Source organism: Salvelinus namaycush, chromosome 9 (assembly GCF_016432855.1).
Source record: "Salvelinus namaycush isolate Seneca chromosome 9, SaNama_1.0, whole genome shotgun sequence".
NCBI classification, from domain to species: Eukaryota; Metazoa; Chordata; class Actinopteri; order Salmoniformes; family Salmonidae; genus Salvelinus; species Salvelinus namaycush.
Window position 1 is genome coordinate 12996535 of NC_052315.1, and position 12875 is coordinate 13009409.

The 12875-nt window shown below is 44.1% G+C and overlaps 1 protein-coding gene across 1 annotated transcript in view; it reads left to right on the forward strand.

Annotated features, from left to right (window-relative positions):
* Positions 1–659: 659 nt before the first annotated feature.
* The window catches only part of LOC120053951 (glutamate receptor ionotropic, NMDA 3B-like), an 85516-nt gene continuing 73300 nt past the window's right edge, over positions 660–12875 (forward strand). The window contains exon 1 of the mRNA XM_039001279.1: positions 660–923. Within this exon, the coding sequence (XP_038857207.1) occupies positions 660–923 (264 nt within the window). The remainder of the gene's footprint in view (positions 924–12875) is intronic.

The window sequence follows — 12875 nt, forward strand, 5'->3', positions numbered from 1 at the left end:
TATAATTTAATGATATTTGACAGTCAGCGTATTAGCATACTCTTCTAATAGATTTCTGAAACATTTAATTTAGCAGATAAGGTATGATATAATCTTAAAATATGTTATTCCTAACATTAAGCTAACATTAAGAGTCTGCAAATGGTTTATAATTATTTCTTAACAATTAACTATACAGTAGGTTCATGCGAAATTGAATATTCAAAATTCTGATATAATCTGTTTTATTAAGTGATAATGTGTAACGGTCCTGACCTGTTTTATGTTGTTTTTGTATGTGTTTAGGTCAGGGCATGTGTTTTGGGTGGGCAGTCTATGTTATCTGTTTCTATGTTGGTTTTGGTTGCCTGGTATGGCTCTTAATTAGAGGCAGGTGTTTTGCGTTCTCCTCTAATTAAGAGTCATATTTAGGTAGGGTGTTCTCACTGTTTGTTTGTGGGTGATTGTCTCCTGTGTCGTCGAATGTATGTACCATACGGGACTGTTTGGCTGTTCGTTTATTTTGATGTCGTCTGTTTCCTGTCCGTGAGTTTACGTTTAGTTATGTAAGTTTATGTTCAGGTTTCGTCAACGTCGTTTTCTTGTTTTTGTAAAGTTTGGTAAAGTGTTTGTTTTCGTGTTGCCATCATTATTCAGTTTTGTCGTTTATAAATAAAAAGATGGCTTATTTCCCTGAAGCTGCGTATTGGTCTGAAGATCCTTCTCTCCTCACCTCGTCCGAGGATGAGGAGAGCGACAGCCTTTACAGAATCACCCACCACGCTAAGACCAAGCGGCAAGGGAATGCTCAACAGAGCAACAAGGACTCCTGGACTTGGGAGGAGATCCTGGACGGTAGAGGACCTTGGGCTCAGCCAGGGGAATATCGCCGTCCCAAGGAGGAGTTGGAAGCAGCGAAGGCTGAGAGGCGCTGGTATGAGGAGGCAGCGCGACGACGCGGTTGGGAGCCCGTGAGTCAGACCCAAAAATTTCTTGGGGGGGGGCACACGAGGAGTGTGGCAAAGCCGGGTAGGATACCCGAGCCAACTCCCCGTGCTTACCGTGGAGGTAGAAGGCGTCGTACTGGTAAGACACCGTGTTATGCGGTAAAGCGCACGGTGTCCCCAGTACGCGTGCTTAGCCCAGTGCGGGCTATTCCACCTTGCCGCACTGGGAGGGCTAGGTTGGGCATCGAGCCGGATGTCATGAAGCCGGCCCAACGTATCTGGCCTCCAGTACGTCTCCTCGGGCCGGCGTACATGGCACCAGCCTTACAGGTGGTGTCCCCGGTTCGCCTGCATAGCCCAGTGCGGGCTATTCCACCTCGCCGCACTGGCAGGGCTACGGGGATCATTCAACCTGGTAGGGTTGGGGAGGCTCGGTGCTCAAGAGCACGTGTCCTCCTTCACGGTCCGGTAGACCCGGTGCCACCTCCATGTACCAGTCCTCCGGTGGCAGCCCCCCGTACCAGGCTGTCTCTCCGGGTTCTCTCTCCTGCTGTTTCCTCCTCTCCAGCGCAGCCAGTGCCTAGACCACGCACCAGGCTGTCTCTCCTTCTCCTCCCTACAGAGCCGTCCTGCCATGACCAGCCAGAGCCGTCCTGCCATGACCAGCCAGAGCCGTCCTGCCATGACCAGCCAGAGCCGTCCTGCCATGACCAGCCAGAGCCGTCCTGCCATGACCAGCCAGAGCCGTCCTGCCATGACCAGCCAGAGCCGTCCTGCCATGACCAGCCAGAGCCGTCCTGCCATGACCAGCCAGAGCCGTCCTGCCATGACCAGCCAGAGCCGTCCTGCCATGACCAGCCAGAGCCGTCCTGCCATGACCTGCCAGAGCCGTCCTGCTATGACCTGCCAGAGCCGTCCTGCTATGACCTGCCAGAGCCGTCCTGCTATGACCTGCCAGAGCCGTCCTGCTATGGCCTGCCAGAGCCGTCCTGCTATGGCCTGCCAGAGCCGTCCAGCCAGGGCCTGCCAGAGCCGTCCAGCCAGGGCCTGCCAGAGCCGTCCAGCCAGGGCCTGCCAGAGCCGTCCAGCCAGGGCCTGCCAGAGCCGTCCAGCCAGGACCTGCCAGAGCCGTCCAGCCAGGATCTGCCAGAGTCCCTCAGCCAGGATCTGCCAGAGTCCCTCAGCCAGGATCTGCCAGAGTCCCTCAGCCAGGATCTGCCAGAGTCCCTCAGCCAGGATCTGCCAGAGTCCCTCAGCCAGGATCTGCCAGAGTCCCTCAGCCAGGATCTGCCAGAGTCCCTCAGCCAGGATCTGCCAGAGTCCCTCAGCCAGGATCTGCCAGAGTCCCTCAGCCAGGATCTGCCAGAGTATCTCAGCCGGGACCTGCCCCTTGTCCCGGTGCTGCCCCTTGTCCCGGTGCTGCCCCTTGTCCCGGTGCTGCCCCTTGTCCCGGTGCTGCCCCTTGTCCCGGTGCTGCCCCTTGTCCCGGTGCTGCCCCTTGTCCCGGTGCTGCCCCTTGTCCCGGTTCTGCCCGTTTATTTAGGGGATGTTAGTTTTAGGGTGGTCATTGGGAGGGGAAGACAGAAACGGGGAGTGACTATGGTGGTGTGGGGACAGCGTCCAGAGCCGGAGCCACCACCGTGGTCAGATGCCCACCTAGACCCTCCCCTGGACTTTGTGCTGGTGCGCCCGGCGTTCGCACCTTGAGGGGGGGGTTCTGTAACGGTCCTGACCTGTTTTATGTTGTTTTTGTATGTGTTTAGGTCAGGGCATGTGTTTTGGGTGGGCAGTCTATGTTATCTGTTTCTATGTTGGTTTTGGTTGCCTGGTATGGCTCTTAATTAGAGGCAGGTGTTTTGCGTTCTCCTCTAATTAAGAGTCATATTTAGGTAGGGTGTTCTCACTGTTTGTTTGTGGGTGATTGTCTCCTGTGTCGTCGAATGTATGTACCATACGGGACTGTTTGGCTGTTCGTTTATTTTGATGTCGTCTGTTTCCTGTCCGTGAGTTTACGTTTAGTTATGTAAGTTTATGTTCAGGTTTCGTCAACGTCGTTTTCTTGTTTTGTATATTTGAAAGTGTTTGTTTTCGTGTTGCCATCATTATTCAGTTTTGTCGTTTATAAATAAAAAGATGGCTTATTTCCCTGAAGCTGCGTATTGGTCTGAAGATCCTTCTCTCCTCACCTCATCCGAGGATGAGGAGAGCGACAGCCGTTACATAATGCATGCTCTCAGAGGGTACACAACGTTTAATTTAGTGATATATATAGATCAAGCATGAGATTAAAAGGACTAATCATACCCTTAACGTTAACATTGTCACCTCTATGCTTCTGTTAATCAGTTGTACAAAACTTATTTTTTGTTTATTACCTCAATAATGATTGATGTTGACTCTGTCCTTCACTCCCCAAATAGTTTGAAATGGGAATGAGCTGAGGGAAGGTAATTCTCTCCACTGGAGGAACTGTAATATATTGTTAATGAAAGCATCCTACTGCACTATGCATATTTTAGCAACAACGCACGAGGAGGTGTGGTATATGGCCAATATACCATGGCTAAGGGCTGTTCTTAAGCACGACACAACACGGAGTGCCTGGACACAGCCCTTACCCATAATATATTGGCCATATACCACAAACCACAATAAGGTGCCTTATTGCTATTATAAACTGGTTACCAATGTAATTAGTGTAGTAAATGTTTTGTCATACACGTGGTATACGGTCTGATATACCACGGCTGTCAGCCAATCAGCATTCATGGCTTGAACCACCCAGTTTATAATGTTAATGAAAGCTTGCTAATGCACCCTGCATATTAAGCCATAATAACTGGGTTGATGTGGAGGCGGGAGATGAGGAAGAGAAAAAAAGAAAGAAAAGCTCTGTACAATTGAACTAATCTCTTTGTAAGACTTTCAATTTCAGTCCCAATTTTCTTTTGAGCCCCTTATCATTGAAATGCATCTTACTCCTGCATGCCCATCAAAATCAGAAGGGCTTGCCGACTGCAGAGAATGAAAGAAACAGAAAATAAACTTGAGAATAACAGGAACGTGTAAATTAGCAACAATCTTGTCTGTAATCCTGACATTGAATTGAATTCTACGTCGGGCAGAAATGAGCATTTAAATCAGGAAGGTTTCCTCTCACGACCTCTACAAGCCAGATATGTTGAATAAAATTATATTTTTACGTACTTTACCGGTTGTCTGTGCAGTTGGTCCTTTTGGCGGTGGGAATGTGAGACAATATATACACAGGAGAAAAAAATGTACATATACTTTTCAAAGCGCTGGTAGTGCGTTCAGATTTCTATCATCTGAAGCATGCGCAGAACTATGTAAACAGGTGATAGAAATCTGAATGATCTACCAGAGCTTTGAAAAGTTTGTAAAAGTTTGTGGATATATTGTCTCACAACATTTATTTCACAATTTTAAGCAGAAATCCAGCAGACGGTGATAGAACCTTCAACAGACATCAGACCTGTGTATATACTCTCTCAAGCAGACACCACGACGACCCTCAAGGAACTTCACTGGATTCTATGTAAACTGGAAACCATATATCCTGAGGCTGCATTTATTGTAGCTGGGGATTTTAACAAAGCAAATTTGAGAACAAGGCTACCTAAATTCTATCAGTATATTGATTGCAGCACTCGCACGGGCAATACACTCGATCACTGTTACTCTAACTTCCGCGATGCATACAAGGCCCTACCTCGCCCTCCCTTCGGCAAATCTGACCACAACTCCATCTTGCTCCTACCGTCTTATAGGCAGAAACTCAAACAGGATGTACCCGTGACTAGAACCATTCAACGCTGGTCTGACCAATCGGAATCCCCGCTTCAAGATGGTTTTGATGAAGCGGACTGGGAAATGTTCCGAGCAGCCTCAGAGAATAACATTGATCTATACGCTGAGTTCATAAGGAAGTGCATTGGAGATGTTGTACCCACTGTGACTATTAAAACCTACCCTAACCAAAAACTGTGGATGGATGGCGGCATTCGCAAAACTGAAAGCGCAAACCATTGCATTTAACCATGGAAAGAGGACTGGGAATATGGCAGAATATAAACAGTGTATTATTCCCTCCGCAAGGCAATCAAACAAGCGAAATGTCATAGGGACAAAGTGGAGTTGCAATTCAACAGCTCAGACACGAGATGTATGTGGCAGGGTCTACAGGAAATCACAGACTACAAAAAGAAAACCAGCCACTTTACGGACACCAATGTCTCACTTCCAGACAAACTAAACACCTTCTTTGCCTGCTTTGAGGATAATACAGTGCCATCATCGTGGCCCGCGAACAAGGACTGTGCCCCCCCCTTCTCCTTCTCCGTGGCCGACGTGAGTAAGACATTTAAACGTGTTAATCCTCGCAAGGCTGCTGGCCTAGACGGCATCCCTAGCCACGTCCTCAGAGCATGTGCAGACCAGCTGGCTGGTGTGTTTACAGACATATTCAATCGCTCCCTATCACAGTCTACTGTCCCCACATGCTTCAAGATGGCCACCATTGTTCCTACCTGCCCTCCAAATCACCTACAGCATCCGATGTCACAGGAAGGCCAAAACGATCATCAAGGACAACAACCACCCGAGCCACTGCCTGTTCACCCCGCTACCATCCAGAAGGCGAGGTCAGTACAGGTGCATCAAAGCTGGGACCGAGAGACTGAAAAACAGCTTGTATCTCAAGGCCATGAGACTGTTAAACAGCCATCACTAACTCAGAGAGGCTGCTGCCTACATATAGACTCATATCACTGGCCACTTTAATAAATGGATCTCTAGTCACTTTAAACAATGCCACTTTAATAATGTTAACACATCTTACATTACTCATCTCATATGTACATACTGTACCTTATACCATCTATTGCACCATGCCTATGCAGCTCATCCATATATTTATATGTATATAATCTTATTCCTCCCTTTAGATTTGTGTGTATTAGGTAGGTAGTTGTTGGGGAATTGTTAGATTACTTGTTAGATATTACTGCACTGTCGGAACTAGAAGCACAAGCATTTCGCTACACTCGCATTAACATCTGCTAACCCTGTGTATGTGACCATTAATTATTTTATTTTATTTTATTAAAGGTTCCTGGACTATCCTTTAGTGGTTGTTCAAATTAAAACTGTGGGGCAACCCCTATAAATTCTTCAAATAACCCCTTTTAATGGATCCTCAAATAACTTTTTGAAGAACCTTTTGGGGTTTATTTTTGAACTACCCCCTCCCCTACTATTGTTATTAATAATAATAATAATATGCATAACAACAATAACACTATATTTTAGTTGTCAGTGTTTATTATGATTTTAGTGGCAAAGGAGAATTAAATAATCTAAATATGAGGTAAACTCTCAGCAGAGCCCCAAGTCCAATGGGTATATCCTCTGGCGTGTTGATGTTAACGTGTTGATGTTCTCCGTATCCATAGCCAGAATGATTTTCCAGTGCATGGTGATCGAACAGGCTTCCTGTTACATTCATCAGAGGTGTAGGGAGGGTGAAGTCCATAATGTAGTGGCCTACAGGATTTTCATTGAAGAGGTAAGGGAGGAGGATGGTACATGTGATCTGCATAACATACCAATACCAATCGACATACCTTTCTATGCCTCCTCGTCTGTATACCTGCAGACACAAAAGTGAGCAGTTCAGTCATCTGCACCCAATACAGCTAGCCTTCAACATATTCTTATAGACTACATATTCTTACCTCTCTGTTGATTGATATCTGTTGAAATGTGTCCATTTTCTGTTTTAGAAAGATTTTAACAAATATGAAAAGATAGATGGTATCATCATGAAACAATATCAATTAGATCATATACAAGGGACACATTTACCATCCTCCTACCATCAAGATCACATTTACCATCCTCCTACCATCAAGATCACATTTACCATCCTCCTACCATCATGATCACATTTACCATCCTCCTACCATAAAGATCACATTTACCATCCTCCTCCCTTACCTTTTCAATGAATATCCCATTGTCCTCAACATTATGGACAAGGTATGTGTATGAAAACCATAATCAAGACAGTTTTTTTCAATCACATTTACCACAAAAACCAAGGTATGAATGCTGTTGTGTGCATGTTTTGTTAAACATCTGTATAATTACTATTATTTGGAGTCACAGACTTCACCCTCCCTACACCTCTGATGAATATAATAGGAAAGCTGTTCGATCACCATGCACTGCAAAATCATTCTGGCTATGGATACGGAGAACATCAACACTAACATCAACACGCCAGAGGATAGATCCATTGGACTTGGGGCTCTGCTGGGAGTTTTGTCACACAACACAATGCCACAGATGTCTCAAGTTTGTGGGAGTGTGCAATTTGCATGCTGACTGCAGGAATGCTCAGCAGAGGTGTTGCCAGAGATTTGAATGTTCTACCATAAGTCGCCTCCAATGTTATTTTAGAGAATTTGGCAGTACATCCAACCTACCTCTCAACTGCAGGCCACGCCAGCCCCTCCACATCTGGATCATCTAAGGAGGGGGAGGTGGAGGGGAGGTGCTGAGGAGTATTTCTGTCTGTAATAAAGACCTTTTGTGGGGAAAAACTAATTCTGATTGGCTGGACCTGGCTCACAGTGGGTGTGTTTATGCCCTCCCAGGCCCACCCATGCCTGCGTCCCTGCCCAGTCATGTGAAATCCATAGATTGGGGCCTAATGAATTTATTAAAATTGACTGATTTCCTTCTATGAACCATAACTCAGTAAAATCTTTGAAATTGTTGCATTTTGCGTTTATATTTTTGTTCAGTATAGTATCTAATCAATAATGACATATTTGCAATTGGCTCTACATTTATTCCAACTATTGACATTTTTCACAACCAACAGTTCGGCCCCAAAACCTTTACAACTAAGCTATGTGGAATTGTTAGGTTAGATTACTTGTTGGTTATTACTGCATTGTCGGAACTAGACGCACAAGCATTTCGCTACACTCGCATTAACATCTGCTAACCATGTGTATGTGACAAATAAAATTTGATTTGATTTCATTTGATATGACGTAGTAAAACAAAGAAACGTCTGTATAAAATATGTGTATTCCGTGTCGAAAACCTCATATGAAATAGTATTCACAAAATGTAGGATGCTTTATAGCTTTGTCATTCTATTTTTCATATTTAAATATCTTATTTTATTAATGTATGTATTTGACATGTTCTGAAATGACCTAACATCCTTGAAGGTTTCCAAAATTCCGGTAGTGTACTGGTAAATTTTGAAAGTTACCGGTAACATTCCCCCCCTTTGCAACCCTAAAGGAACCTGATCATTCCATCAGCAGTGAGTTTTTTTTACACACTATCCAAAGAGAGTGGGTGACAAACGACTCACCTTAGTGTGGGTAAGGGACATGATGTATGGCATCTGATTTTGGTGCTGGGGTTTCAGTGTGGCAGGCCAGGCTGGATGCGATGGGTGTCAGTGAGGGGAAAAAAGCGATTGAATACCTGCACATAAATATCTTCATGAGGTCATAAATATCCTTGGCGCGACAGGGAACATTCTGCATCACCAAAGGCACAAACTCATTTGTTTTGACTTGAGCAGTGCTATGCTGTTCTGCACTTTCAATGCTTCCAGCTACAGATATCCACTGTACTGTGTTCCATGTTAAAGAATGCATGATGAGGACACTTCAAGCAGACTTGCTGAGTCAGGTCCAAGTATCAAGAAGTTAATACTTTATCTTGACACACTAACACAACTATAATTGGTTTTCAGATGCACTACATTACCAAAAGTATGTGGACACCTGTTTTGTCGAACATCTCATTCCAAAATCATGGGCATTAATGTGGAGTTGGTCAGACCTTTGCTGCTATAACAGCCTCCACTCTTCTGGGAAGGCTTTCCACTAGATGTTGGAACATTGTTGCGGAGACTTGCTTCCATTCAGTCACAAGAGCATTAGTGAGGTTGGGAACTTATGTTGGGTGATTAGGCCTGGCTCACAGTCGGCGTTCCAATTCAGAGCTCTGAAGGTCAGAGCTCTGTGCAGGCCAGTCAAGTCCTTCCACACCAATCTCGACAAACTATTTCTGTATGGGCCTCCCTTGTGCACGGGGGCATTGTCATGCTAAAACAGGGAAAAAGTCTTCCCCAAACTGTTGCCATGAAGTTGGAAGCACATAATCATCTATTTCTCTTCACTGGAACTAAGGGGCCTAGCCCGAACCATGAAAAACAGCCCCAGACCATTACTCCTCCACCAAACTTTACAGTTGGCACTATACATTAGGGCAGGTAGCACTCTCCTGTCATCAGCCAAACCCAGATTCGTCCGTCGGACTGCCAGATGGTCACGTGTGATTCATCACTCCAGAGAACGCATTTCCACTGCTCCAGAGTCCAATGGTGGCAAGCTTTACACCACTCCAGCCCACGCTTTGCATTGCACATGGAGATCTTAGGCTTGTTTTTCGTCTGCTCGGCAATGGAATCCCATTTCATGAAGCTCCCGATGAACAGTTGTGAGTTGCTTCCAGAGGTAGTTTGGAACTGGGTAGTGAGTGTTGTAACCAAGGACAGACGATTTTTAGGCGTTATGTGCTTCAACACTCGCCGGTCGTGTTCTGTGAGCTTGACTGGCCTACCACTTCATGGCTGAGCTGTTGTTGCTCCTAGAAGTTTCCACTTCACAATAACAGCACTTACAGTTGACCGGGGCAGCTCTAGCAGGACAGAAATTTGACAAACTGACTTGTTGGAAAGGTGGCATCCTATGACGGTGCCACATTGAAAGTCACTGAGCTCCTCAGTAAGGCCATTCTACTGTCAATGTTTGTCTATGGAGATTACATGGCTGTGTGCTCAATTTTATACACCTGTCAGCAACGAGTGTGGCTGAAATAGCCAAATCCACTAATTTGAAGGGGTGGTCACATACTTTGTCTATATATTGAATATTTCCCAAGCCTTTTATTTGGTTATGTTTAAAAGGACTTTAGCAAAGTGTTTTCTTAGCTACTACAGTAGATAGCTCAGCGTTTTCCTGTTTTCAGGGTTGGGGAGTAACAGTTTGTCAATATGTGTTTAATTGGAGGTTAATGAGTGTCATTCCCCACCACCTACTCCACTCACCCTCTATCATGCCTTCACTCCCCCATGCTCATCTAGCCTGTTGTAACAGTAACAGCTGGCCAAAGTGTTATTCAAGGTAAACAATCAGGGTTTCCCTAAGAAAGTGAAGTTAGTGCCGGGGGTTTCCCCCTTTGACCGGTAAAGATCTACAGTAGGGACAAGCTTATTAGCAGAATTCCAATACAAATTAGAATGTTGTAGCTTTGATTATGAAGTTGGATATTTCCCTAACATCCGTCGATCTGACTCATGTTGAGTTTCCTGTTTCCGGTGTTTTCTGTGATCAAAGAGTTGTGTTTTATCATGTTTTATTGTCTATGTGTCTTTTTACATTGCATTTTACCTTCGTAAATACCCATTTATTTCAGTAATAGATTTGACGGCCATGTGGGATAAATAAAGTAAAGTAGTAAGTAGAATTCACAGAGGTTATACTTTTCTTTGCTTTTGGTGTCGTTTGTTTTTGTTTTGCCGGCCTGCCGGAACTACAGTGATGTAGGGATCTGTGGCAGTAGAGTGATTAAGACAGGCGTCTACGAGGTCTACTAACGAGGTCATTCAGGCGCAGGACCTTTAATGCCTGGTATTGAGCGCTTGTTGTTGTGTTTCATCGAGCATGGCAGCTGATTTATTCCTTTCTCACTCAGAGCAACCACTTGTTTAAAAGGACACGGAGGTAATTTACATGATTGAGCTTGACTGATAAGGATCAGGAGTGATTTGGAAGGAGTAGATTGAGAGAAAAAGGAACATCATCCGATTAAAGTTTGAGCTATTCAAAATGTATCAAATTTGACATGTTCTTATTTACTATTCAAACCCAATCCTGACTTTTTTTTAGGGGGGATTGAAGTTTTTTGTCTCGCTATATTTAATCTCATCCGCAACATAATACTTGAAATATGTTTGTCTTCTATTCGTCAGCCCTTTTTCTTCTGCAATGTTCTGATTTTCCACCTGCTACAGAGTTGGAAGCTGATACCGTTGTTTCTGAATCTGAAACAGATTGCACATTATATGGGTTGCAGCCTTGGTTCTATAAAATGGAGAAATAGCAAAGTGAGTCATGGCATAAATACCTGGACTAAGGGCTGGATTCAATCCGTATCACGGAAGTATCATGGAAGACCCGTATTAAAATGTAAAGTTAATTTCCGATTAAGCTGACACATGCAGTGTTTACTTTGAATTTGCCTTGCGCTGTGGGTAATTAGCTAAGCCGAATGGATATTAGCTGGTTTACAGTCTGCATTGATTTATTCCAGATTAATCATATATCTTATACTATAAAAGGTCATTTGGATGTCATTGGCATGCAGCAAAGAGGCATGAAAAAACTGGTCAAAGTCAGCTCAATGATGGCATTCATTTTTTATCCATATACAGTAACATGTTCTCAGGCATCTCGTGATGTATTATTCTGTGGTTTTAGATCAGAGGTCTTAGTGCTGAATGAATTGCAGTTGACAGCTCCACACATTATCGTTACTTATCAACCTGCTGAATGCCTCCCACCTGTTAGCTTTGCATTTGGATTGAAAGTGATTGCAGTCATTTTGGACCATAAATCAAATCTAATCCAAGTGCGTTTAAACATCTCAATACACTTTACAGTAAAACCAACAATAAAAAGATGGTCCATTTCCAGCCTTTTTGTCTACTCCTTTATTATCCAAAAACCATCTTCACTCTACAGATTTAAAAGCTTTGATGAAGACAAGTGTCAAAAGGATTATTAATCTGTCCTCGTTTCTCCCAAACGTAATGCATGGCATGATTTATGAGGAGCTATGTCCTCTCTTATGGATGATCCATTTTCTCTTCAACACTAACACTGCTGAGAGGAAGGGTGCATCTCTCCATTCATCAAGCCCCTAGCACTGTCAATGTGGTGACACGAACGACCAACGTGGTGACACCCAAACAATGAGCTTGCTAACTGCCTTCCAACACTAGAGTACTTTGTCATAGATGAATCGGTATGGAACATTGATAAACGTATCTGAGAATGTTCCTCTTCCTGGACCTGATGGCATATTGTTTACGGAGCCAGTCATCTTGTTCCAAAATTACCCTTACCTCCTACCCACATTTACCTCCTACCCACATTTACCTCCTAACCACATTTAGGTTTGAAGAATATAACATTTCACCTAGCCTGTCGAAAGGCTGGGCAAGGTGGAGCTATTTCCATATTGCTTCTGCCTATCTAATCCAATCAGATCTCCACAAGGGGCTAATGGTCATTTTTGGATTAAGCGATCTTGTATTTTGAGATTAGGTTTTTTCTGTACAAGATACCAAGGTCTTCTCTGGAAAAGCTATTGCAAACCAGTATCAGTTCCTGCTAAGATGCAAAGATATTTAAATCTCAGCCTCTTTGGTGAGCATATTATGCATAGTGCGAACATGAGAGGGACAGGCTAATCGGAAAGTGTCATTTGTCTGATTGTAGCGTCCCTCGAGAGCAACAACCCTCATTAAGTCTCTCAGAATTTGGACTGCATTTGTGCCCATCCTCCATTAAGGGCTTATGCCGGGGTTTCTTTGTATTTTTTTACGCTGAAGCTCCGGATAACTAAGAGATTAAATGAACACTGTTTCCACACAGAGTATCTTAGTATTATCTAGATTGAGCACCAAACTACAATGTTTAGTGCCCAGTATCCACTTACGTGTATGCTACAGTATGTTCCTTTGGAATAAAGAATAGGCTACTTGTGGGAATTGTTAGCGTAAATCTGAAATAGGTTTCTAGCATGCGATATGATTCCAGCCTGAAT